Here is a 27,486-nt window from a genome sequence, read left to right as displayed (position 1 = left end):
TAACCAAAATCATGTGTATTTTTTCATAATGATCTTTAATATTTTAACAGGAAGAGTAGAGGTATCAAACAAAAGCAGATCATTCCCAAGGTAAGATTATTCCATAAACTGATTTCTCACTTGTTTTTTTTTTTTTTTTATGTTATGACTATTCATTTTGATTGACAGAACAGACTTCAGAAAATACTCTTTTGTGGTGTAGGGAAGTCTTATTTATCCTTTAAGACTTCAGTTTTCGCAGTCAGAAGGCTATGTAAATGTTCACCTTTATAAGAAGATCTGAACAGAAAAAAAATGTGAATTGTCATTTGTTTCATTAGACTAGGAATGTCATAAATACATAAAGCAATTTTTAATCAAGTCATGGAAGACAAACAGTAATTATGTAGCTCAGTGGATACTCTTGGGGCAATTTAAGATGAAACAGTCTTGAAGTGTAACATGTACAACATGGAGCTAGGCAGTTTCATTCAGCAGTAGGTTTTATCTTATTTTAATACAGACAGAAATATTTCCACTTCAGTTAAGAGACTTACACTTTATGTTGATTATGAATTTATTTTTCTAGAACTTGTTGGATTCCAAATCTCTGAAGCTCATAGTAAGCATGACTCTACATGATCGAACTACAAAATCCCTCTTGCACTTGCACAAAAAGAAGAAACCCCCTAGCATAAGCGCGCAGTTCCAGGTAGGTGACTGAGGTGGTAAACACCTCTAGGTGCGCTCTGACCTCATGAGAACAGGCCTTCTTGTCAATCTAGGCTGATCTTGCTTGTAAAACCAAAATGTTTTTTACTCTTAGGATTTGTTTGAAATAGGCTTAGTTATTTTAATAAAGTTAGGCTGCAATTAAAGATTATCATTATGCTATGAAATGTGTTAGTTCTTTGTACAATTAGCACTAGATCTGCATATGAGGCTACTTTAACAGAATAGGCATTAATGCACTTTTCATTATCCTGGGAAAGTTAAAAACAAGTGCACAAATCCCCTGTGCAGTATGTAAGAACTTCCATATTGGATGAATTAGGATTTGTATAGCTATTGGACCTGAAAAAAACTTATTTCTGAGGAAGGAGCTGTATCGTTGTCAAGTGTAAATTGAAATGCTGACATACAGAGGAAAAATACTTTTGAATATTTCATTTCAGACTTCACTTAATAAATTACTGGAGACACTGGGGAAGGCTGAGCCGTTCTTCATCCGTTGTATCCGCTCCAATGCTGAGAAGGTAAGACTGCCCTAAGAATTGAGCTGATGTAAGTGCTGTGCACCCAGGTCTTCTAACCCTGTATATCTCTTCTGACTTGTTCACTGTTACTTTGTGTAAAGGTGAAAGGTAACCATTGTTTACTGTTTCTACTGAACAGAAGTAGGCATTTTTTTAGCTGTTGACTTATGTTCTTTTTCAGAAAGAGATGCTTTTTGATGAAAGCTTGGTGCTTCAACAGTTAAGGTACACTGGCATGCTTGAAACCGTGCGAATCAGAAGATCTGGCTACAGTGCCAAGTATACGTTCCAGGTATGTGAGGAACTGGAAGTGGATTGTGCTTTCAGAAATATTGGCTGCTGTTGGAAAAACATGCATTGACTCAGTCTTTTGTGTCTGTTCATGAGAAGCTTGGGGTGAACTGTAAAAATTCATTATAGTTTTGACAGAGCTACATGATGACAAGATGTAGTCTAAACTATTGTGTGAGTCATCTGCCAGTATGTTGTTTTATTGGCTTCATGAAGGAAAGCATTCCCAGTCTTGTGTTGCATGTATAAGCAATCAGTGCTGCTCATTGTCTCCATACGTTAATTAGTTTTCTATAGAATACTTCGTGCTTGTAGCTTTATAGATCATGTATAGGTGATCTTTACCTTTAGTTGGAGACTGCACGAAGCCTGCATTTTACAAGATGAGGGGAAAAAAAGCTCAATTTGGAATGATAAATAATTATTTTCATATCCCTATAGCTCAGATGTCTTAGCTTAATTGTAGAAATCTAGTTGAAACTCTAAACTTGTGAATTGACTTCTAACTCTGATCCTTTGCTGTCTCTGTATTTCACAGGAATTCATAGATCAGTTTCAGGTGCTACTTCCCAAAAATGCCAGGGCCTCTAAGGAAGACATTTTTGCTTATTTGAATAAACTACAACTGGATAAAAACTACTGTCAAATAGGGAAGACCAAGGTCTGTGAAACTTCCCATAATCAAATAAGAAATGCTTATGTACACTGTATTCAGTGCAGTTCATTTACAAGTGTTCTTTTCTGTGGTTCATGTTTAAGTTATGTATTTGTAACTGTTGTAAATGTTGACACAGATGTTAGTAGTTATTTATTATATATTGTCCTTGGTTTTGATGCCAATCTGTCTTTCAAACAATATAGCACAATTTTGTATTTTAAAGACATCAGTTTTAGAAAATTGTTGCTATTAGTATTTGTCAAAAAGGGTGATGTTTTCATTTTAGAAGGGTTCTCTGATTTGAATACTGCAAGTACATGTTTATATATTACAGTCCTAACACTGAGATTTCTTTAAAAAGAAAAAAACCAGACTTTTGCAAGTGCTAATTGCTGTCAACTGCTAAGGTTTGCTTCAGTAGTTAAGTCATTCTCATTTTTTAACTTGCAGAAATACACCTTAGCTGTTTGTTGATGAGCTTTTCTTTAACTGAGCAGGTTTTTATGAAAGAGGCTGAACGGCAGATACTACAGGAAACACTACACAAAGAAGTGATCAGGAAAATCATTCTTCTTCAGAGCTGGCTCAGGATGGTTTTAGAAAGGAGACGCTTTCTCCGAACACGGCAAGCAGCAATTGTTTTACAGGTATCTTTGAGAATTGTCAATCTCTTTTTCCTAAAAAGAAACAAACTCCCCACCCCAAGTAACATTCCCCACCTTGGTGTACTCCTCCTTCACTTCAGAAATATCCCTTCTTAGGCTTGCTGGCGTTCCCGCTGTGTTAGGAGGTCACTGCAAAGGAATAATGCTGCTGTTTATATTCAGTCAGTATGGCGAAGATACAGAGAGCACAAATATTACCTTCAGCAGAAGAAGAGAATTTGTCTCATGCAAGCCATGGTGAGAGGGCATCTTCAGCGTAAGAGGTAAAGAAAGAGGAGCAGAATGACATAAAAACATGTGTTTTAACCTCTTAATTATATGACTATGTCTCCAAGTTCAGTTGTGTGTGATACTTGACCTGGTAATAACTGTCTAGTTGTTTACCATGTGATCCTGCAGTCAGGATCAAATGGCTAGTGGTATATGGAACCTGGTTAAGCCCTTAGTACATGAGAATTATTCAGCTGAGCTGCATTGATGCATGTGAGTGCTAATAACCAGTCTTCCATGCTGTCATACTGTGAAAATATATTTGTACTTGGAGTCTATATTGTTTTTTAGGCTCTGTTTAAACTGGTGGGTATTTTCTTGACTGCTGTGCATTAAACTACATGTATTTTCATCTTAACAGATTTCAGAAAATGGCTATAGAAAAGCAAAAAGCTGAAGAAGAACAGAGAAAAATGCATGAAGCTCTAGACAGAGTGAATGATATGAGCAAGGACGAAGGCAATGAACCAGCAACAGATCAATTGCCTGTGAAACATGAGTCAGAGCCAGAAGAAGCTGTTGGGGGCAAAGACGAAGCTCCAAATGAGCAAACTGAAAACCTGAGCTCATCTGAAAAAGCCACGTTACCTCAGAAGAACGTGACAGAGGGCTCTGAGAAAGTAACGAACAGCCGGGAGAAACGTGAATTCCGCCGGCAGAGGGGGCTGGAACATAATGAGTTACAAAATAAGCATGTCCTGCTTTCCTTTGAAGGAGCAGCTTTAACGTGCCATGACGAACAAACCTCTTCTGAAGAGGCCCTGGAAACTGTTCCAGAGCCAAAAATATCCACAGAACAAGATGCTGTCCTTCAAGGAAGTAGTGTGGAAGAAAAGAGTCCAAATGAAGAAAAAGCCATTTTGGACACATCACCCTCAAGCGAGATAAAAGAAAGTAGTTCTATTCCTGAGCAACCACTTGCATCAGAAGTAGGAAAAGTAGATAAGACAGTTGATAGAGTGGAAGCAGAAAGGAACCAAAATAACCTGTTAAAAGGCAGCCAAAGCTGTCCTGAAAGGCCAACAAATCTTGCACTGAACCTTGAAAACACATTTTCTGCTACTGGGAGCTCTCAAACTCCAACTGAAGGTTGGGCAGATAAAAATAAACGTCTTGCTCAGAAGGCAACCAAAGATCTGGATAGTCCTACTTCTTCCAATATCCAGAGATACGTGGATGACCCAGGCAAACTGAAGTACAAGAGAGAAAAGTGGAAAGGAAAGAGACAGTCTGATGCTGGGCAGAATGACATGCTGAGTCAGTCTTTGGATGGAAGAACACGTGCAGATCAGTCTCCTCAGGATCCGTTGGCGTAAGGGCAGCTTCCAAGTTATTTTGACTTTTTCAGGAAACAGTGATCTGTAATATTTCAGAATAGGTGGAGAACTGATGATCCAGTACATCTGGCTATGTTATGGGAGAAAACAGAGCAAGGAACAAGTGCTGCTTCAAACCCAGTCCCCAGTTCTGTAGTTGAGTCTGTGTGGGTAGAACGTTTTCAGAAGCTAACAAAAGATACAAAGCCTGCCTTGACAAACTGAGATAGAGAGTCAGAGCTTCAGTTGAATTAGTGTATGGAGTTTATTTGTATGTCTATTTTGTCCACTAGAAACAGTTTGTAAGCATGATCATTCTGTTATGACAGGAAATCTGACATACCCTTTTTCTTTATTTTTGCATTTAAAAGTGAGTTGCAAGCATTTATAAGGATTCTCTCTCAGAGGTAACATTGTTGTAGGGGTTATTTAAAATCTGATAAGTATTAGGCTACAGGCTTCAATAAAACACATGTTCTGAAGCTAATCTTGTAACATTGCAGAAAGAAGGGGACTTCATCTTCATTAAATGATCTCTCAATGTTGGCCCAGTCTGTTGCTATGAATCAGGTACTGTTGCCATCATGCATACTTATGTTTAATTATCCTCATTTATGAAGTTTAAAGATCTGTGAATAATTTACTATAGTGTGTTCTGTATGCCTCGATTCCTTTCAAGTTGATATTTAGCTTGATATCTATGTAAAAGAATCTCACTAGCAAATGGACAATTCAAAAACTTAATTTTTAACAAGTAGACTCTTAAAGCATAAAATATGCTTGGATCTTGTTTTAGTAAGCTAATATCTATTAACTGAAGCGTTTTATTTTGCAATGGCAAACTTTTTCTACCATTCTGTTTTTTAAAACCACTTATAGAATCTCTTTCAATCATTTTGTAGTTTAGACTTTCTTCTTCTCTCTACTGTAGCAATCACCAGATACGATAGAAGAAGAAAAAGGCAACAAGAAATCTCCTTTGCAAAAGAAGCCCAGTGACCTCTTACCTACCACAGATTCAGCTGTTCCCATGCAGCCAGCAAGTCAGCAAATAGATGCCAAGTATGTACTCTGGGTGTGACTATGGGCTATCCTTAAGAAAATGAAAAAAGGCAGCTTACCCCTGGTACTTGAATTGTGCATCTCAAGAGCATGCCTGTGGAGAGATGTATTTACATCAGCTACACGAGTGGCTGTGTTGCTGGCTGACTTGATCTTCATGTTGACATGTGATATCTGACACTGCTGAGGAACAGATTCTCTGCTTCTTGCATAACACTTGTCTTTGAACAAGTTCTTTTTAACTTAAGCAACATACAGACTCAGATCAAAGGTCCAGGTAGTGCACTGTCATCTCAATTTAGGAATAAGACACCGGGGAAAAGCTTAAGAACACAGTAAACTCATTGTCTGTTTCCTTTGGCCTACTCTCCCAGCTTCTTGCATTCTGCAACTCAGGGAACTTCCTTGAGACAGAAATGGTGTCTTGGATTTATTGAGTCTATGTATATAGAAAGTAGTGTTCTGGTAAACATCATAATGTCCAGATGTGCTTTCAGACTGTCTTTTCTACTGCTCAGTTTTTCTGAAGGTTGGCCTTAGAGTAAATATCCACAAGAGAGGTTATTTCTATTGTGAAATAATTTCTGTTGTGACAAGGTTGCATTTGCTTTATGTTCAGGTCTGCTTTCAAAAGTCCATTGCGTAGACTTTTGGGGAAAAAGCCAGACAAGAAAATTCCAAAGGAGTATCCTGATGTGATTGATGAAGGTGACGGACTCTCTCTTACATCTTGTATCCTGTTTCCAGAAACAGGAGGATCACAGAAGGTTTCGGAAGGTGATTTTCTTTGATTTGATCCCCATCTTGCTAATATCTTTTCTGTAATGTTTTGCATGGGTACTGAGAGAACAAGTACCGTAGAATTCAGTTCTCTTGCCTTAGAATAAAAATTTCTTTCTCAGCTTCTTCTGGACAGCCGAGTCGTCTCCAGGCAGGGGAGCGCCATGTGAAGGAGAGCAGTAAAACAAAGAAGAACCGTACTATCAAGATCAGCAAGATCTCAAGCGTGTCTCAGAATTGGCGAGCTTCCATGGTCCGTGAGATTGCAAACGCCAATGAACTGAAACATCTTGATGAGTTCCTTCTAAACAAGGTAAAATGCACTCAACTGTGATAAAATTCAGGTCTGTGCTCATCGTTCGTGTGGAATTTTTTTACAATTACTTTTCTAGGTGCAAGATTCTGTTATGATTTAAAGCAAAGGGGAATTGATTTGGTAGCCTAAATGAATTGAGTCTGTTCAATGCATTCTTCCCATTCCTTCCTTTGAGCCTTTGCATTTTTTATATTACAATAAATCCAGGTGACATCTGTTAGTCCTTTGTTTGTTTGCAAACTTCCTTGTAAGGAGGTAGAGAGTTCTTCAGAGCCTAACTCCTATTTTTGTATCATCACAGTGCATTAGGAAATGATGTTTTAGGTAATTGGAATGGTCATAAATGATTCAGCCTGGTAACTGTAAAACAATAACAAAACAGTGTTAAGGTAATGAATCTTGATGCAGGTATATTTGTGTTTCAGATCAATGACTTGCGCTCCCAGAAGTCTGGTGTTGAATGTTTGTTTTTTGAAGCCACAGAGAAATTTAGAGGAAATATCAAGACCATGTACTCTGCTCCTGTAAGTAGTAAATCTCAGTAAAGTGAAAAATTGGTAGTTAATAAATTAATCGAGGATACTGTTTAAATGTTTTACCTACTACTCTGTAACAAAGCAATTCTTAGCACAGAATTCAAAGCTGAATGTTAAACTTGAGAAAAGAATATGACAGTTTTGATGTAGTCTTAAGCAGACTGTTTAGTTTTCCTCTTGTTCATTCAGGTGTAACTTATTTTTAGAATGCCTGGGTTTTGCTGTCCTCAGCCTCTTCACGTTGCTGTATTTAATCACCAAAGAGAGTTGCCAACACCTTTTCCAATATTCTTCCAACTCAGCCTTGTCTCAGCCAAGTAGTGCCCTTCTACAGTGTAGTAGGGAAGTATGCTAATTTGTTTCTGTCGTGGGCTGTTATACTTTACTTTAATCATAAGTAGACTTTCTCACCTCTGAACTTGAACACTTAAAAATCTGTAACTGTATCAACAGTATCTGTAAAGGCTATCTTCTGAGTAATATTTTTTTCATCTGTAGAATGGGCAAATCCATGTTGGCTACAAGGATCTGGTGGAAAATTACCAGCTTCTAGTTACAAATCTGGCCAAAAAAAGGGAAGAGAAAGAAGTCAAGCTGGTTTTGAATCTTTTCCAATCCCTTCTGGATGAATTCATCAGAGGATATGCGAAAAAAGAGGAATCTGAACAGCCCAAGGTATAAAACCCACTCTGCAACTGACTTGTGGGATGACTATAAACAATGTTACTGTCCTTGGGTAAGGAACCTGTGTTACCTCAGAAAGCTTTTCGATGACTTCATCCTTCATTATTTGGGAAATGTTTTCCATACACAAATCATATGCATTACAAATTTTGAATGCTGATACATTATTATGGAGCTCTTCGTTATTTGACTTGCTCTTAATATTTTCAAAATCTTAAAATGTTCTTGCATTTTATTTGGTGAAAACTTAAGTGTTCTCTGAAGATTTTGGAGGTGAAATTGCCTTGTCATCAGGCTATGAGCTCAACTGACTTTTAGGAAGTTCACAGTCAGCATGAGCTCAGGCAAGCCTCATACAAGTTGAAGCTGCAGTGCGGTGTCTAATACCTGGAGGTGGAGTGGAATCTGGTAAACTGAATAGGGAAAAAAGGGAATGAAATTTCTGGATTTCAAAGGCTAACATCAGTTCTGTACTTCACTGCAGCAAACCAAAGCCCAGAAGAAGAAACGAAAACAAGATCGTTCAGTAAGTACTTCTCTTTTTCGATGTTCTGAGTCCTCAGCTGTACTGAAAGAACACAGTGGAAACACTCTTTAAAGAGCTTGACATTTGTACAAAAGTTCTGTTTCTCTTTGCTGTATAAATCACTTAACTCGTATATGAAAGGATGACACAGTATAAAACTCTTAAAAATTCTGAAAGTGTTTCCAAAAATCAAAGATCTTGCTTATGCAGGGATCAGTGGTACTCTAGCATCTTGATTGTCCATAGCATCTTTCTCAGTCATGGAACTGTACGTGTATAAAGCTAGCTATAGTTTGTTATTAATATTTTAGCAGTTGGATAAAGTATTGTGCTGCTGAACTTTAACAAAGGCAGGAGGTCAGTTACAAAATGACCCAGCAAACCCAGCTTCCTTAGGGTAGGGTTAAATTTGGTTTCAAGGTCAAAGCCATCAGCTGTATTTGCAAAAAGAAAAGTAGAAAATCTAAGATAGGGTATGTAGGTTTGGGTTTTTTGTTTGTTTGTTTTGTTTTGTTTGCTTTGTTTAAATTAAAAAAAAAAAAAAAAAAAAAGGCAGGGGGGAGGAAGCAGGGATGTTTTCATTAGTTTCCTTATCTCCCACCAGATTGAAGAACATAATGGCCATGTATTCACAAACTACCAAGTGAGCATTCGGCAGTCATGTGAACACTGCTCATCCTACATCTGGCCCATGGAAAAGGCCTGTCTCTGCAGTGGTAAGTGGAAAAGAACCTCATTCTTACCACGTGCTTTACAAAATCAGCAGTCTCAGGTTGCACCAGGGGAAGTTTAGATTGGATATTGGGAAGAATTTCTTCACAGAGAGGGTGGTCAAGCATTAGAACAGGCTGCCCTGAGAAGTGGTGGAGTCCCTGTCTCCAGAGGTATGTAAGAGAGGTGTGGGCATGGAACTAAGGGGCGTGGTTTAGTTATTGGACTCAGCAGGTTGGGTTGATGGTTGGACTTGATGATGCTGAAGGTTTTTTGCAACCCAAATGATTCTATGAAAGCATAGTTTCCTTATAACTTTGGCCAATACAGATTGAATCTTACTGAGCAGTATGTGCAGGTTATATAACGAGAATAAAACAAGGTACTTAGCACTGTAACATAATTTGGAATGTTTGTAACAATTGCTATTCTCTGCAGTTTGCAAGTTGATTTGTCACAAGAAGTGCATGTCCAAAATCCAGAGCAGCTGTACATCCTGTGGGAAAAAGGTAAGAACTATAGATCTGGAGTGCTATACCATGATACCGCAAGTGATGCATGCAAAATACTGTCTTTATTGCTCAGCAAATGAAAATCAGATGTCCAGAAACTGAGTAAACTTTTTAATAAAAGTTAAGTTCCTTTCCATGTTTGCATATAGTCAAAGCCAGGCCCAGCAGTTGTAGAAATGGAACGTTCTTCTTAAAAGGTGATAATTGAGCTAATTTCTAAACAACTCCTTTAGAGTGTGTGCTGTGTTAGGCAAACTGTTTAAAATAAAAAATCCATCAGTGTACCATACGGTTTCTTTACTGCTTGCCTTTGATCCTAAGGTATATTTCCTTACTAAAGCTTGTAGGAAGATAGAATAAAGCATTCAGCTTTTGCTTTCTGGACACGTAGGTTAATTATAACGTGAAATAATAGAGTTCTGTAGCTTTGGGAACAGGCATTCACAGTGCTCGATCTGCATCAATTCCAGAATGAACAGGATACAGAACCACGTCACTTTGGAGTATGTGTGAGTTCTCTGACCAGTGAGAGAAATTCAGTCCCCGTTGTCATGGAGAAGTTGCTGGAGTATGTGGAGATGCATGGCCTCTACACAGAAGGCATTTACAGGAAATCAGGATCAGCAAATCGCATGAAGGAACTGAAGCAGTTGTTGCAAGCAGGTCTGGCAATGTTGTCCACGCTTGACTTCCTTGCATGCCAGTTTTCTCTTTAATTCTTTTCTATTCTGAAAGCATCTGCCACTTAAGTGTTTTAAAAACAGCTTTTTGGTGGGCATATTTTCAACATAGAATTTATATTCCTTTTTCTGGCTGGCAAAAGCTACTCTAACATATAAGTGCCTATCAGCAGACTTTTTCTTTTTTTTTCTGTCTGAGTTACCACTCAGTTGCCCATTGTATGCATCAGAGAAACGAACTACATTAAATAAAGACATTTCTTTTCAGATCCAAACTCAGTGAAACTGGAGAATTACCCTATTCACACTATTACGGGCATCCTTAAGCAATGGCTTCGGGAATTACCGGATCCGCTAATGACCTCGGCACAGTACAATGATTTTCTTCGTGCTGTAGGTAGGTTATAGAAATGCCTGAAGCAATGTTCTTTTTTTCCTTTATCTCAGTATTTACTTGGTAAAATAATCTCTAAGATGCTCTTGTTGGCTGAACAGCTTTCTTCCAGTTGATTTACAGCAATGATTTTAAACATTTCATGTTTGAAAAAAAAAAAAAAAAAAGGGGGGGGGATTTTTCAGGGCATTTGTCCTCTAGCTTACATGCCCTTGCTTCAGAATTCCCTTTTTTGTAGTTGAATGTCACTATACAATCTATTTTTCAAAAAACAGCAAGAGTCTTAGTTTTTTTTGTTCTCCTTGATGTTCTGGACTAGATCTAGATAGGCCTCCCTTAGATTCATTTACCTTCAGTGGCAGTAAGGCATCTTCAATATTGTTGGAGATCATGGTGCATCATCTCATGATTGCTAACAATAACAACAGCATCTGAAAAAGTAGATAAATTGCAGTGCCATCAAGGCTATTTTAACATTCAGTTACACCAATTAGTAAGTGAAATGATATCTAAGAAATTTAACTCTTATCTATTGCAGAATGTTTGAGACGGTATCAGAAGGCGCTTGGCTCCTTTCCACTAGTGTTGCACAGCAATTAATTTTGTGCTTTCTCCCCTTGTGCAGAACTACCAGAAAAACAGGAGCAACTCTGTGCCATTTACAGCGTCCTTGAACAGCTTCCACAAGCAAATCACAACACCTTGGAACGACTCATCTTCCATCTAGTCAAGTAATGAGTTTAATTATTTCAGTTGGAAAACTCCATGTGACTCGTTTGAGTTCTTAGCCTTCTAAAAGCCTAGCCCCCTTGAGTGTGTTGGTGTAGAGGTTGTATTGCTGGTTTAAAAATGAAAGAATTGAAGTTGATAGTTCTGCTTAAAAACAGACACATGCTTAACCTTAGTGGCTTTCTGTTCCTTTTTCTTATGCATGAAACCTTCTCTATTTAGTAGGTGTGACATCAATTTAAAAACACTTATTTGTACTGTTGTATGTACTCAGTACCCGAGGAGCCTCCTTATATCTGTATTAGGGAACTAGCAAACTCTGGCAAAGTTTGACCAGATGGCTGATATTCTAGCAAGCTTTGCTTAATTTTTTTTCTAAACATTGCATTTCAGAGTGGCTCTGATAGAAGATGTCAACCGTATGTCACCCAATGCCTTGGCCATTGTTTTTGCCCCGTGCCTCTTGCGTTGTCCTGATACCTCAGACCCTTTAACCAGCATGAAAGATGTTTCAAAAACAACCATGTAAGTTTTAGCAGTCTGCTGCAAAGTAGGCCTTCAAAATATGGTGAAAGGCTACTACTGACACCTGAGTTTGTTACAACTTTATTCATATCAAGCTGAGAAACTGAGGATTCTAAGTTACTGTATACTGGCTCTGCTAGTGCTGACGATTTGTATGTCTTTGTCTGAGTCCTTCCAACTGTCTCAAATTTACAAAGAATAAAATAGGATGTTTGTTAATAGGATTAGTTATTTGCCTAGTATTATGAAAGAGACAAAACTTCACTGTAGCATAACTCTTCTAACTGACAAAAACATGAGGAACTGTGGTTCAGTCTTAACTTTCATAATCTGTGTTTATATCAGATACTCATGTTAGAAAATGTTCCAACTAATTTTTTCCAGGACTTTTAAATTCACTGATGTATAAGTCTTATAAATTAGGTTTCTATCTTACATCAGCATAATATTTTGTCAGGGACTGTACGCTAAGCATATACATCTTGCTGAGATACCCTACTGTTTGTTATGACTTGTATAAACTGACTCCTGTATACTTGGAAACCCCCTTCTGAGTTGTTATTTGGAAACCCCCTTCTAAGTTTTCATTGAATTGAAGAAGGTTCTGGCCTTGATCCTTTTTGTTCTCCTCACCCTCTAGCAGCTCTGGCTCTCTGAAGACTCACTGCATATCTGGCCTCCAATGAAAACAGTGTGGAAAATTACAGCTTTTTGTAACTTACCTATAGGGGCTTAGAGGTGGAAAAAGGCAGCTGCAGGATCATTTTGTATCTTAGAATCTGTACCAGCACAGGGAAATCATGCAGAGAAAACAGAAGCAGTTTACAGACATCACTATGGCTGCTTACTTGCCACTGTTGTGTGGAGTCAGCATTCTAGTTATTCCAGGAAGAGCATGTGCTGTTACGTGCAACGCTCTGTGTCCTGTTTTGCTTGCTGTGGTGGGTGGACTCTTCATCCTGCTATCATGCGGTGCTGCCCCTTGTAAAGCACCACTGGGAGAGCCTGACTGCAGACTGTGTGTGAGAAACATCCCCAAGACAGGAGAGGCATCTCATCCCACCATGGTTGTCCCCAGAGCTTTTATAGCATGAGACTGCTCAATAAACTCTTTCCCTTTTGTCCAGGTGTGTAGAGATGCTGATAAAGGAACAGATAAGGAAGTACAAGATAAAAATGGATGAAATAAATCAGCTGGAAGCAGCTGAAAGCATTGCTTTTCGACGACTCTCATTGCTTCGGCAGAATACGGTAAGTTTTTGAAATAAACCACAGAACCACACCATCCAGCAGAAAGCATCCCACTAATTCTTTGGGAGGGGATGTGCTGCTTATTTTTCCTGTCCACCCTCTTTGGTAAGTCAAAGACTAATTGTGAGAAGAGAAGAAAAGGGATTTGCATTTGCCCAAAACTGTAGGTGGCTGCTAAATACACAGCTGTACTGGAGTCTGATAATTAAAGGATGTGGGAGTGGGGGTCTGTTCTTATAGTGGTCTAAATCTATTTCCATATAATTAAATCAATAGAATTAAGATTGCAGAGTCTGTTGCATGGCAGAGGAGTTCCTTCACTCCAGAGATGGAGTGGACAAAAAGTATGCTGCATTCTATTAGGGCAAATATGCTTTATTTTTATTGTACTGTTTCAAAAAAGCAAATACCACCACCACCTCTGACTGCTCAGAAGTCACATTATAGTGAATTTGGTCTTTATCTCTCTCTAGCTCTGGCCTGTAAAACTTGGGTTTTCTTCCCCTTATGAGGGGATGCTGGTATGTACATTACCTATGTTCAGAGTGCATGTGTTTTTTTTTTTTCTTATGGTACTATTGCATGACTAAACTTTCTACATGTGTTGTAACTTGGTTTTAAAAAACTCTTGAACAATGGAGATTGCATGTGTTGGTCCAACTTTCTCCCATGACTGCATGCAGTGCTGCTGACCCATTCTGCCTTGGCTCTGGTATTTTATAGGCATTCTGAATGTAACTTGTATTGGATGTAATAATTTGGCTTATAATTAACTGCTAAAAGTAAGGTTAGTTTGGCAAATCAAACTACCATGCTTCAAAAAAGGTAACACACAGAAATCAGGTGAATAGAAAAACTATTACCTTTTGAAACACTTGTATGAGTAACTAACAGCTCTTCAATTCCATGAGCCTTTCATTTGTCCTACTCATTTGTCTTCCACCTTGGAACTAGCAGACAGTCAGGACTTGGGTAGCTTCTTATGACCAATTCATAAAACTGCCTTGCAGAGTAAAAGCCCACAGGTTAAAGGAAATGACAGTAGCAACTCAGAACTGGACTCACTGAATGAAGAAGAGGAGGTTTCTGAAGCTGATAACCGAGAAAAGGAGATTCTCATTGATCGCTTACAGTCGATTAAAGAAGAAAAGTAAGTAACAGCTTTGAAAACCCTCCATCTCTGTAGGTCATGCCCTTTTGCAGTTGGAGTTAATACAGACAGCAAAGCAGTATACTTTTCTCATAGAATCATTAAGGTTGGAAGAGACCTTCAAGATCTTCTGGTCCAACCATCTTCTGCCACCAATGTCACCCATTAAACCATGTCTCTGAATGATCTAGTTAATTATGTTATATAGGCCTTTATGAAGGTGAAAAGGAAAATGTAAAGGATTAGACAAGAAAATTATTATTTAATGACTCTATTCAGGATGGTTTACCTCTGAAATACGTACTGCTTAATTTAAAAAAAAAAAAAAATTAACTATCGGAGACATTATTTCTAGAGTGCTATGGTCTCTCTTTTGATGTAGGGAAGATATAACTTACCGGTTACCTGAGCTTGATCAGCGAGGCTCTGATGAGGAAAATGTAGACTCTGAGACCTCAGCAAGCACAGAGAGCCTGCTAGACGAGAGAACAGGACGGATGGATACCGAAGGTCAGTATTAAGGTAGTGTGTGCTTTTTTTATTCTTCATATTTCACTGCATACAGCCAGCCAGGTGACCAGATGTTGTCTGGTCACAGCTGCTTATATCGAATTACATTTTTATGCTTTCAGTGTATTTTTTTCTTTAAAGGAATTACACTTTCTGGATTACATTGCCGTGCTCAGAGCTCCACTATGCCTGCCAAAGACATTTGCAAAGTGCCTTCTCTTTTGCAAACCTATTCAAGCTCTTCCTCTGCATCCCTGGCTTCAAGACGCAGATTATCTTTAACGCTGTCCAAGATTAAAGTGCCCCGTCGAACTCCAGTGATGCCAACAGCAAATATAAAGCTTCCTCCTGGGATTTTCAAATGTACAGAATCTCAGGGACGGATTTCAGCTAATGAAGAGTCTCAAATAGTGGTGAAACGAAGGGAGCAGCCAGCAAGGCGAACTGATAAAATCCACTCTGTATACATTGCACAAGGGTCTGCCGTGGCCCATGCTCAGGAACTTTTGAACGAATATGAACCAACAGCAAAAGTAAAACGGAGGTTTTCGGACCCTTACTCCCACATTCCCTGTACAGATGAATGAAATACTTAAGCTGTCTGAATTTTCAAAAGTTGACTGCAGCTTTGTTTTTAACCCTTTGGAGTCTGTGGACTTTTCATGTTCTTTTAAGTGGCTGCTGGGGAGACAGCCTGGAAACATGCAGTACTGTAAGGGTTAAGCAAGGTTGTTTAAAATAAATATGCTTCACTTTAAATTAAAACCCTGCAAGGAAGTAGAACGTAAAACTTATGTTGAGTCAGATACATGGATTGAGTGTACAGGAAAAAAAATAATGTCCCCTGATTCTGCTGCCGTGCCTTTTTCCATTTGCCTTACAATGGACTCTAATGGGACCAACAGTGACTTTGCGTCAATGTGTGTTGCCTTAATTTTTTATGTTTTTATGACAACTTTGTGTGGTTTACAAAACGGTTAATGTTGTAATAGCCTTAACGGAGACCAAAATGTATAAAAATGTTTATTAATACATTGCACTTTTTAAAAATACGTGTTAGTTCATCATTGTTCTTTTGCCGGTACCTGCCTTGCTTAGTGAACAAATTCTTAGATGGGAAGCCACTGCTTTGAATTGCTTTTTCTTAGCACTTAAAATCATATTGGGGAAAGCTCTCCACACAGTGGAAGCACAAATGGCAAAACTGGTGTCATCATGAAGTGTTTTGGTGCCCTTTGAGCCAAATTCACAGTCCAGCATAGAGCTTATGCTGTGCAGATAACTCAGCCCCTCACAATTCGTATCTGTGTGGTGAAATCCCTCAGGGCAAAGCGCAGTAACGTGTAAAAGGCTTTAAAGCAGAGTGCCATACACAGAGTTGTGGAATTGGTCTGAAGTCCGTGATGCTGGGTGCTGCTTCTCAAAGGTCAGAGTAGTGAGGGAAAAGCACTACTGTGGACGCTGTCTCGATGCCACCCTACTAGGTCCGAGCAGCAGGGGCTTGTGTGGTTGCGTGGGGAACATTTTTTGGTTTAGATGTGGGATTTTTTATTTTTTATTTTTTTAATAAAAACATGCAGAGATCTCTCCAACTTGCCGCCCCGCCCCGCGCCCCGCCTTAAAATGGCGCCTCCTCCCGCCCCGCCCTAAGATGGCGCCCGCCTTCCGGGGAGCGGCGCTGAGGCGCTTTCCGGTGGCCTCGGTCCGCCATGGCGGCGACGCGGCTGGAGCTGAACCTGATGCGGCTCTTGAGCCGCTGCGAGGCGCTGGCGGCGGAGCGGCGAGACCCCGAGGAGTGGCGGCTGGAGAAGGTGAGGCGCGGGCCGGCCGTCCAGGGGCAGCGAACCTCGGGACGAGGCCGGCCGGGAAAAGTGGGCGGCCCGGGAGCCCCTCGTCCCGCAGTAATACTCGAAATAAGCTGAGGTAGCGGGTGTTTTATAGCATTAAAACTTAAGCCTTCCTCTTAGCCGTGTTGCAGCCTCTGCCAGGCAGAATGTATCTCATTATTGCTGACGATTAAAAAACTTTTTCTCCGCAGTACGTGGCTGCTCTTGAAGACATGCTCCGAGAGCTGAAGAAGCAGTCCAGGTGAGATGCACTTTGAAGACCTGAGTGACCGGTATTGCCAGCAGTCTGTTACCTATAAGCCAAACATAGCCCCCAAGCACCAGGAATATGTACACTTCCCTGTGGAGATACCTGTCTGTTAAGGGGAAACTGTGTGTGGACAGCAGGCACAACCCAGCACCACAAGGAGCTGTGCAGCTCTGTCATGGTTGCAGACATTTCCTTTGTAGAATCATAGAAGGATTGGAACGTACCTCAAAGATTATCAGGTCTCAGCCTCACACAGTGTCCATGCACCTCTGGGCGTGCTGTGGGCTTGAGCCAGCAGCATCCACAGTGCCTTGGAAAAGGTGACTCGTAGGGGGTTGTAGGAGTGTTCCCAGCTTGGGGCTATTTATTCTTTGAAGAACCATGTGCTGGTTTGTTTAATCTGAAAAGTTATCTTAAGTAATAGAAAACACTGAGGCTTACTGATTATCATTGGTTCACTGTTTTTTTTTTTTTTCAATTCCAATAGTAAGCCTGCCCCAGAACTGCTGAATGAATACTCTCGCAAAGTGGACTTTCTAAAGGGACTTCTAGAAGCTGAAAAATTGGTAAGATATATTAGTTCAGCTTGAAAAGACTTTAAAAGTATTATCCACCTATTTGTTCTTTGTTGCCTTGTTTCTATGTTTCTTTTCATCTTATGTCTCAAAATAACACTTGTTTAAGATCTGATCAGGTAGTCCCTGATAAAATATGAATTAATATATTGTATTTTGTTAAAAGGTGGTATTGTATGAATCCTGAAACTTCTTTCTGACTTTTCAAAAAACATAGAATGCATCTTGCCAATATTTTCCCTGCTTCTCTGATGTGAAATCTAGGGGCAGGTACTGTTTGTTAGGCCTCATTCCTCTTGTACAGTACCGTGTGGATCTGGAGAGCTACGAAATGCCAATAAGCTGATACTGTCAGTGCTGTTGTTCACATTGACTTCACTGTTTTGTGTGAAGCAGCTGTGGAAATGCTTCCTCAATATGTTGGTCGCATATCCAGGTGGCCTCACACTGCAGGATGTGATGTTTGTGACTTTTTTTCGTTGTTTCTTCTTAATTATAGAGTTCATCAACTGAAAAGGCACTGGCAAATCAGTTCTTGGCCCCTGGGCGTACACCTACAACGACCAAAGAGAGAACCCCAGCTACCAAAACGGTTCATCTGCAGACAAAAGCTCGTTGCACAGGCAAGATGAGGAGTGAGCTGCTTGGTACAGTATGTTTTGGTGCTGCTGCTTCTTTCCTGCCAGTTTATAGATTTTCTTGTTGCATTCAGCTGCCTTTGGTGGCTGTGCCTCCAGTGTGTCCTAGGCTGGGTGGGGAGTCACTATTTTTTTTTTTTTTTTAGGTTCGGGCACAGGCACTGTGCTGCCCCTGGAGGTCTTTGAATACATTACAAGCATTTTCACTTGCCCACTGTAATCTGTGTTTTGTTTCTCTTTCTGCTTTCTAGGATCCCTTGGCTATCAGTGGTAAGTTTAATCTCTTGTTCTCTCTAACTTTAGTTGACCTGAGTCTTACAGGGAAAGAATTGTAGCATTAGAAAGAACAGTTTATGTTTACTGTTGCCCCTGTTCTCTTCTGGTCTACATAAATCACATGACCATAGCAGCTCAGAGTAGGTGGTGTTTAATTCCTCTGAAACATACAGCCATGTTATTCATCTAGGGAACCGGTAGGAATTAATTTGTGGTTTCCATAGCTACTGTTACAGTGGCTGGAACTAGGCCAATCTAACGTGTCCTGAAAGAGAACACCAAGAAAAAGAACACACGGGCTTAAACCATGCCCTCAGGGATATGATTCATCTGTGTTTTTTTTCCTCTCTCAACCAAACGTGTGATCTTATGAGTTCTCTTTTCCCTGTGGAAAGCAGGTAGGCATTTGAAATCCATATTCCCTGGCATAGAGGGTCAAGTGGGATTAAATCTTTGAACATCTGAAAATCCCTCACAGAGAACTTGTTTCTTCAGCCGATGATTACATGGGATTTTATAGTATGCCAAAACACAAATTTTACTTGTTTTCCAGATTCTGAAGAGTTGAACGTAAGGAAGCGGAAGTAAGTCAAAATTTCTCATTCTGATACTTGGTGCTTTGGGAACTGCTTTGCCAATGACTTTTAAATCACAGACACACTGCTGTTTGGGTGAAGTGCCTGTTGGTAGAAACCTAAATATAATGACCATCTGATTTACGTGTTCTTGTTGTCTTGTCAGAGTTGCGGAGTCTGGGGAAACACTGGGAGAACAACCCACAAGAAAGTACAAATTCCGATCTGTTTTTCCTTGTGCTCTTGCAGAGGCCTTGTGTCTGATGAGAAGCAGTCAGCAATTGAGCTGGATGCTGTGTTACAGCACCACCAGGACATGCAGGAGAAGTTAGCTGAAGAAATGCTAAGTTTGGCTCGCAGTCTCAAAAACAACACTCTGGCTGCACAGAACGTGATAAAACAAGATAACCAGGTAGCGCACATTACGGTGCTAAACTCATTTTTGCAACCTAGAAGGTTAAACTGCAGCTATAGTAAAAACAATAGCTGTAACTTGCTTCCAGATTAGATTAGAGTGGGGAGATTCACAGGCAGTATGTCTGCTTCTGTAGTGTAACTGAACCTTTTCTGTGTTGTAAGAAGCAGTGGTGAGAACTTTCAAATTGGAATGCCTGAAACTGAAAGGGTTTTGACTGCAGGAGCTGGTAAGCTTCCGTAAATGATATCATATTTGGAACTGCTGGTACTTGACTTTGAAAACCGGAACAATTTAAAGTAAATTAAATCCATTTGTTAAGGACCTTGTTTTTACAACTCAGTCACAGGTAGTACAGTCATCCCCACATGATAAGAGTTCTCACCATTCAGGTTTGCCAGCAGCATTTCATCTAAATCCTGGGCAAGCTTAGTGCATTTTATTGCCTGTGTACGTCACCTGATACACCATTTATTCTCTTTGCCTCCCAGACACTATCGCATTCTCTCAGGATGGCAGACCAGAACTTTGAGAAGCTCAAGGATGAATCCGACCGCCTCGAACAGCATGCAAAGAAATCAGTCAACTGGCTATTATGGATAATGTTAATTGTAGTTTGTTTTATATTCATCAGTATGATTCTCTTTATCAGAATTTTCCCAAAACTAAAATGATTTTGTAAAAAACTGCCACAAGCATAGTTGAAAGGCTCGAATGGTGTGATGAATGTCTGTAATCAATTCTTACCACCTGTCACATCCTGAAGGAGGCTGTCCAAGGGCCTACCCTTGCACCTTTCTTGTGCAGTCAGTGCATTCAGTGAAACCACGGGGAGCATTTTCTGTGTTTGGATACTTGGTTCCTTTTTCTAATTAGTTGATAGTGCCTACTGAGGAAAGAACAGAGATAAAGATAGCAGTTTACACTGAGCTCTGAACAAGTTTCAGATAGATAGTCTTCTCTTTTTAATGTGGTTGTGGCAAACGTTATGACTCCTGTAAAAGGCATTTACTCAATAGGAATATAAATAACGCTTAGTTGAAGTCTTAAATTTTTTTTTTACAGCTTTACTGTACTGAACTAGGATCTTGCTGCCAACAGGATATTTAATTACGAGGTTGTGTACATATACAGCTGTAGGGTGTAGGAAAAGAACGCTGCTATTGAGTTGCTAGCCTGGCTTGGATTCAGAGAGTGTCGACAGGTAAAATTATTCTCAGGCTCACCTTCTTCCCAGATCAATGTTTGTTTTTGCAGTCATCTTCAGTTTAGAAGAAGGGCTGAACTTGCATGCAGTCGCAATGTTTGCTCCCCTTTTTGTATGCACAAATGTTCTCGCTCAGTGGCAGTTATGTTGATGCTCTTGCATCAAGAAAACATTGTGACCCTGGCACCGTAGAACAGTACACACAGTACTCTCCGTATGGTATAGGCCTCACCTGTACAAATATTTTTTCACTGTAAGAGGAAGGCAAGGGAGGCTGGTATCTTCAAGACAGAAATAAAAGAAAAAAGAAACAGCCACTACCATTTGAGACAAATTCTTCTGGTCGAGAGTTTTTTTCTCAATTGTAGTATTTTTTAAGAGCTTACTACAAGGAAATAAAGATTGAAATAAACTAGAGACAGTATTTTGAAAACTTAATACTGGAAAAAATTAGAGCTTGCAGGAAAGGTTTCCTGTATCAGTTTAAGAGCAATTTTCAGGAGCTTGTGATAAGTTAGAAGCAAACCTGGAGCATCAATCTGTAAAATGTTGGTGTTTTCATTTTTACAGTGTTTCATATTGAGAAAGCAAGCCTGTTACTCCAAAATCTTCCTTTGCCATTTCGATTGCTGTCTATAACCACTAGATGGGGTATTTTATGCTTTTCTGTTTGGTCATCACAGCAGCCCTAGGCAAAAGGAAGGTGAAGGAAAAGCTGTGTTTGTCACATCTGAGTTCTTAGGAAAGTTCAGCTGCTTCTTTGAATGTATCCCAGTATAGGGGACACACTGTTTCAGAATTGCTCTTTGCTTCTTTCAAAAACATGGTGTTAATGAAGACAATTAACAATTTTACGGAAAGTATTTTTGTTCGTTTAACAGCATGCTTCAAATTTATTATGCCAGATATTTATAATTACCAAATGAGTGATTATACAGCAAAGTACAGCTTTTCACTTTAGCTGCTCATCTATGTGGTAATGCTGATTCCATTCCAGAAGCCTATTACTTACCTTGAACTTAATAGAAATTTATAGTTGTAGCAATCCATTTATGGACATTTGTACTTTATAGTTCATAAAAAACTTCTGGGAAATGTTTGACTTTTCACTGTGCTTCGTTAGTGAATGCTGGGTCACCAAACTATTTTTGAATTCTAATTGTTTACTACTTTGCCTGCAGGCATTTCAGTGCTGAGCTGTTCTTTTACAGCAGAGGTTGAATGCACAACTGGAATTTTTTTGTGTGAGATAGTGGAATGATACACCATTAATCCTTCATCATTGTCTATAACATTTCCCCTTTAATACTTGAAATAAACCGTTTTTTTCCAGCTTGCGAAAGATGTGGTGCTTCATTACAGACAAGTTTAAAGCTGAATTTTGCTACTGACCACGTAACTTTTTAGCACTTCTAAATTAGCAGTTCATTTGAAAAGAGCTGAGCTGGAAGGGAATTACCAGTGATAGCCCCCAGGAAACATTTAGCCTTCCAAGTCAGCAGCAATTCCTATACAAAGAAGCATGTTAGAAAATCAGAAAGAGATATATTTAACTTTAGACCACTGACATTTCATAGGTGTTTGTTATTTTGATGGATAAACTGGGGGAATGGAGATTGAATTCCATAGCTACTGACACCTTTTGTGCTATCTCGCATGACCATTGAGCATAGGGCCTCCAGCACTGCACTGAGCTGCTGGTTACCTCTGACCCAGTGGAAGAATGTTACCTTCTGCACTGGCAAACCAAACGGATTAATTGCCTCAGTGGCCAGCAATCTGCCTGCACACAATGACTGCTTTGTCAATTGGCAGTTGCAGCCTTTGCTTTTCTGAAGTTCATTTAGTAATTATAGTAATTCAAAAACACTTTGAAGATCTGTGCCAGCAGTATTTAGAACAAACAATCACTCATGGCTTTGCGACGTTTCGTAGATGGAGTGATAGTTTTTTATTTTTGACTAACGTATGGGTGGTGGTTGTACAATCTGTGACTTCAGACCTCAGCTCAGTTTCATAGCATGGGGCTCAGATGTGCTTCTCACAGGATAATGTTATATATAGAAATGGCTTGCAGAGGGTTGCAAACATTGTGAAGTGAGAATTGCCTAACTTTCCCAAAAGCTTGGGAAATCCAAATGGAGAGATGTTTATCGGGCATAGGGCTGGGCCTTGGTTGGCTTCTTGGCAGACTAGCTACTTTCAGGCAGCAAGTAAAAAAATAATAATAATGTTTTAGAGACTTGGGTCACGTCAGGCTGGTGAATGCAGTGCCTCTGAGACTGGCAGCAACGGTAACTATGGGTCACTCCAAGCTTTTCTGGCAAACATTCCTGGTGACAGACTCTTAGATATAATACATACGATTAAGCTGTCTTCAGACACAGCTGGATTTGATAATTTGGAAGGATTTTCACAGTAGATAAGCTGTCAGAAAGGATGCACGAATGGTAGGAGCAGAATACTGTATACAATGGTTGCTATGGCTGGGTAATCGCTAAGCTTGTTTTGCACATACGCTTCCTTGAATTTATTTTACAAAGCTTCTGTGCATCAGACTTGATAGGTTGTGAGCAGCTTTCTAAAACTGTCAGCTACTCTGCTAATGGGGCATTTAGTAAAAGAGGAGAGTGTAGGCAGGTGAAGGTCTGTTTGTGACTGCTCATTGTGTGATACTGGACCAGTCACCTCCATTCTTGTTCTCTCTGCAAAGAACCTGAAACAAAACCTCAAAATCCAAGTCTTACGATCGATAGTTACAAGCATGAAAAAAAATTTCAACCATAATAACATAGCAGATAGGAGCACAAAATAATAATCAGATCTCTCGGACTACAGCAGGGTGCTGATGCCATTCCAGAGTCCTACGGCCCAGTGCAGGACTGGCTGATAGCTCTTGTCCAGATCTGCCACATTGCTGCGGCTTGGTGTGCGCTCACCGTGTGTTCCCACTGAACAGGAGTGACATTAAAAACCAACGAAGCTAAATCAATACCACCTGTCACATGAGACCACTGTGACATTTCTGGCACGAGCGCTACCTCCTAATAGGAGATGGAAGTGGGAAGCAGCAGCAGCTAGTGAATAATGGATTAGATATGCTTGATTTGTAACATTTACAAAGAAAGGGTGTGTCTCCTAGCTACAGAACAAACTGGTTATCAAAACGGGAACTCGAAGTTCTGTGTCTAAAATGCAAAACGTTTGATAAAGCAGAGTGAAGCATAGAGTTACGGTTTGCTGAACTCTGCTGTGCTGCCCAGAGGGCTGTCCCTCCAATTTTGACGTGTGGATTAGCCAAAAAAAAAAAAAAAAAGTGCATTAATAAAAAAAAAAAGTGAAGTCTAGATTAGAACTGGTGTAGCCAGTTGGTCGCCTGGGGCACGGCGTGCCCATACTATGTATTAGAGAGTGACGCTGCTGCAGCCACTAATTTGCACGTGGCTGCTGATAGAGAACAGCATGCCTGGCAGCAGTGGTGTAAGTTGTGCAAACTGGATGCGGGGTTGGCTTAGGTGTGCTGTGAGGAGTTGTAGGAAAGAATGATGGCGAGGCCAGAGGGAGGTGAAGGCCAGCTGGGCAGCCAGCTGCTAGGCAGCTGGGCTCGTTACACGCAGGTTACCAGCACTGACTTGTGGTTGTACTAGTAAAGAAAAATCTAGTCGAATACTTTGATGCTGAATCAAAATGAAAACTTTCTGACAAGGAATGGAAAGCAAGTTGAATATCGCATCTGCTTCTGTGACATCCAAAATTCAGACTGGATGAAAACTGAGGATAAAACAGGGCAGCGTTGCAGAAGGCCATGGAGTGCTGCGATTTCCTTTGCCTCTTTCATCTCCAGTTCCTTTGAACTGATGTGGCAGAGATGCCCTCTGCCACTTTCACCTTAAGCAAAGGTTGTATTTGCTAATATAACAATAGAATTGTCCAGAAGGATCTGACAGAGTTTCCTGTTTCAGCGTTAAAAAAAAAAAGGGACTTCTGTCCTTAGCACGTAAAGTGACCGGACCTTCATCCTCTGAGCTTTCTCCCATCGAGAAGAGAGCGTTCACTTATCGGATTTGGTGTGGACGGAAGGAAGGGTAAGAAAGGAACTTTGTCAATCCATGACGTGAAATATTTTATATTAGGAGATTTGGCAAATAGTTCTGTGTGACTCTAAACAGGATGAGATAAATTTTCCAAGGTCAGCTCTCCTGTATTCTCAGCTTTTGGGCTAGTCACTTAGAAGTCAATTCTGTAACCTTTACAGCGACATCCTGCCAGTGATGCAGAGACTTAGCTATTGTTGGCTTCAACAGCAGCTCTTCTGCATCTTCAAAGGACAGGAGGCTGAATAATGTGTACGCTGCATGGTGAGAAACTTGTGAGCAGGGAAGTAAGCCTGGCAAATCAATTTTACTCGATAAAAATCCGGCAACCTTAGCTGGATTCTAAGTGGACCCCTTTTCTTCCCTAACTTCTGTGGGTAACTATTCACCTAGGTAATTGGAACCTGTTTGTAAGAAACACTGAATGGTGAATGAAGCAGAAAGTGATAATCCTGACTCTCAGTTCTGCCTTCTGGCTTGCTGCTAGGCTTTGGGTCACTGAACTAGTTTCCAGCTCTTTTGTTCTTAAAACAGCATTACTACCAAGGTACCTTCTTGTAAGTCCTTTTGGGTGGAAGGCTTTGTGTTCCTTGAATATTCATAAACTGACTAATTAGCATGGAACTTTAAGTACTCTTGTTTGGCTAAAACAAAAACAAAAAGCCAGTTCGCCCAAACACAGACGTCTGCAGTGTTTGGTTCCGGTGTGAGTTTCATGAGAAAAAGACGTTTCATTTTCAGGCCATCGAGCTTTCGGCCAGCTCAGTATCTCGGTGATCTGGAAGCCAAGCTGTGTTATCTCTCCACATGTAGTTGCCAATACAAGGATGTGACAGAGCTCCAAGGGCAGCATGCAAAGGCTGTTGCATTGGGTACGTCCGCGCTGCTGCAGACAGCAGGCCCTGGAGATAAGGCTTTGAAGAACTGGGCTGTTGGTGCCTAAACAGCTCGTCCTCAGCTTTGTTAACGTGAACAGAGGAAAGCTACGTGGGGATGGGGATAAGGCAAGCAGTCTCGGCCCTCTCAGAAGGTTGGGAGTGAGGCTGAGCCAGTTTATGATGAAGTCATCTTCCATACTCAATGCAAGCCAGCTCACTCGTGCAAAAGTGGTTCCTTTTCTAGGGATGTTACTGCCTGGGGCGAGCTTCCAAGGACTTCAAGCCCTAGCAGCATTGATCCGGAGGGGCTGGGATCTGGTTAGAATGTCAGCACAGTTGGGCTGGTTTGACAGGGAGGCATTCAGAGGGCAGAGTGGCATGACTTCCAACTCTGCAGTCTCAGAAAAGGAAGCTTGGGACACGGCTGCGGAAAGATTGTTTTCAGCCTCTGTGGGCTGCCGTAAACCATGCATGTAGAATGCAAAAACAAAAACTAGTTCAAGGTTTGGCACGATTTTTGGGGGGAGGGAGAGGAGAAGACGCATAGGTGGGGGATGAGGGACAACAATATACGTCAAAGTACTTCTGTACTTGAGGCTGTACCAGATGTGTCATGTTAAAATAACAATCTGAAACAAGTGTTGTGCATGATAACCGCATGCCCATAGCCCTTGACTATTGTATTCCTGTTAATTTGTTAATAAGCAAAGGATAAGGGCCTGCATTTTTTTTTTTAAGCGTTGAAGGCCGTGGTTTGGAGGTCGCTGACCCTGCAGACATTGCGCACCTTTGTGAAAGGCGATGCTAGGCATACAGCTGTATTTTGCTATTTATCTGCTTTGTTTGTATCTTTAGTCTGTCCTGTGATTCGTGGCAGCTGTGAAGTAACTGTAGAGCAAAGATGAATAATGGGACAGTTTTTTGGGGGGATTTCAAAAGAAACAAGGCTTTCGATGGGGCCTGTAAATTTACAGCATTATCTCATGATGTACTGCTTTCACACTGTACAGTATTTCAAGATGTTTATTATATATTATCTCAGCTGAAATTCCAAAGAAGGCAAAAAGAAAAAAAAAAAAAAAAAAGTATGTTTTTCAGGAAAACACTACAACGGGGGACATTTTGGGTTCCATCTCTGAAAGTACCATACAAATTTTGTTACACTGATTTTCTAAATAGCGTAAAAGGGAAAAGACCGCCTTCCAAATGCACTGGGGATTCCCATAGACACAAATAGTAACCTGGCTAATACTCTGTACATTTTTGTAAATTTTGTCCTCCAAAAAATATTTTTTTACCTCATGCAAGTGCACACTGTTCCGGTATTGTAATTGTAGATCTCTCCCTGTATCAAAAAATGTTGAAGGTCAGAAAAGACAATATTATTTCCAAGTTCCATACCCATGTTCTTTGGCTTCTCTAGCCAGAGATTTAGATTTATTTAAGTAAGGAACTGACAAAAATAGTCTTAGTGGGGTCTAGTAGAGAGATAGTGTGGTTCTGTGAAGACTTTATGTAGTTATTTTCTTAGGCTGATTCAGAAATGAATCCCCAAAAGTTTGTCACAGTTCTTAGGCATTTCTCACTGCTTATTTATAAGTTATTTAACTAAAACATATATGTGGTGGGGAGAAAGAACTCTTAATGTTGTTTAAGAAAGGAGTTGTATTTAATATATCAAACTTGTGATTTTTAGTAGAGTTTCTGAAATTGGAAGTTAGAGAAGATCACGAACTGTAGCTATTAGAAAAAAAATACCAAACAGGTGCTGGCTTAGTTTCCTAGAGCCCACATTGCTACTGTTGGTTTATCTGATTGCAAAACTAGTGTACTGTAGCATGATGAATATGTAGCAGTGACTGTATGGGAAAGATGCTGGAAAGATTGCACGCTGATGTTCTTAATCAGTAATTAGAAACTAAAAATAGTA

The 27,486-nt window shown here is 40.1% G+C and overlaps 2 protein-coding genes across 7 annotated transcripts in view; both read left to right on the top strand.

Moving 5' to 3' along the window:
• Positions 1–15,845, top strand: part of MYO9B (myosin IXB) — a 45,455-nt gene extending 29,610 nt beyond the window's left edge. For 2 of the 6 annotated variants that reach the window (XM_032203528.1, XM_032203527.1), the window contains 26 exons: positions 51–90; positions 569–691; positions 1,155–1,235; positions 1,417–1,527; positions 2,065–2,187; positions 2,682–2,831; positions 2,946–3,112; positions 3,481–4,431; positions 4,939–5,005; positions 5,367–5,497; positions 6,117–6,274; positions 6,400–6,590; positions 7,019–7,117; positions 7,628–7,804; positions 8,298–8,339; positions 8,944–9,055; positions 9,489–9,559; positions 10,033–10,225; positions 10,511–10,639; positions 11,262–11,367; positions 11,759–11,890; positions 13,018–13,141; positions 13,615–13,662; positions 14,152–14,291; positions 14,674–14,801; positions 14,943–15,845. In XM_032203528.1, the coding sequence (XP_032059419.1) occupies positions 51–90; positions 569–691; positions 1,155–1,235; positions 1,417–1,527; positions 2,065–2,187; positions 2,682–2,831; positions 2,946–3,112; positions 3,481–4,431; positions 4,939–5,005; positions 5,367–5,497; positions 6,117–6,274; positions 6,400–6,590; positions 7,019–7,117; positions 7,628–7,804; positions 8,298–8,339; positions 8,944–9,055; positions 9,489–9,559; positions 10,033–10,225; positions 10,511–10,639; positions 11,262–11,367; positions 11,759–11,890; positions 13,018–13,141; positions 13,615–13,662; positions 14,152–14,291; positions 14,674–14,801; positions 14,943–15,388 (4,240 nt within the window). In that variant the 3' untranslated portion in view covers positions 15,389–15,845. Of the gene's footprint in view, positions 1–50; positions 91–568; positions 692–1,154; positions 1,236–1,416; positions 1,528–2,064; positions 2,188–2,681; positions 2,832–2,945; positions 3,113–3,480; positions 4,432–4,938; positions 5,006–5,366; positions 5,498–6,116; positions 6,275–6,399; positions 6,591–7,018; positions 7,118–7,627; positions 7,805–8,297; positions 8,340–8,943; positions 9,056–9,488; positions 9,560–10,032; positions 10,226–10,510; positions 10,640–11,261; positions 11,368–11,758; positions 11,891–13,017; positions 13,142–13,614; positions 13,663–14,151; positions 14,292–14,673; positions 14,814–14,942 lie in introns of all 6 variants that reach the window. The other 4 variants (XM_032203532.1, XM_032203531.1, XM_032203530.1 and 1 more) reach the window with 2 other exon arrangements.
• Positions 15,846–16,484: 639 nt separating this feature from the next.
• Positions 16,485–21,922, top strand: USE1 (unconventional SNARE in the ER 1). Its single transcript, XM_032203791.1, has 8 exons — positions 16,485–16,612; positions 16,840–16,889; positions 17,386–17,464; positions 17,973–18,125; positions 18,363–18,381; positions 18,941–18,971; positions 19,212–19,374; positions 19,869–21,922. Exons 1-8 carry the CDS (start codon positions 16,511–16,513, stop codon positions 20,049–20,051), a joined length of 780 nt encoding a protein of 259 aa, XP_032059682.1. The 5' UTR covers positions 16,485–16,510; the 3' UTR covers positions 20,052–21,922.
• The last annotated feature ends 5,564 nt before the right edge of the window (positions 21,923–27,486 follow it).

Source organism: Aythya fuligula, chromosome 26 (genome assembly GCF_009819795.1).
Source record: "Aythya fuligula isolate bAytFul2 chromosome 26, bAytFul2.pri, whole genome shotgun sequence".
NCBI classification, from domain to species: domain Eukaryota; kingdom Metazoa; phylum Chordata; class Aves; order Anseriformes; family Anatidae; genus Aythya; species Aythya fuligula.
This window is presented reverse-complemented; position numbering and strand designations above follow the sequence as displayed.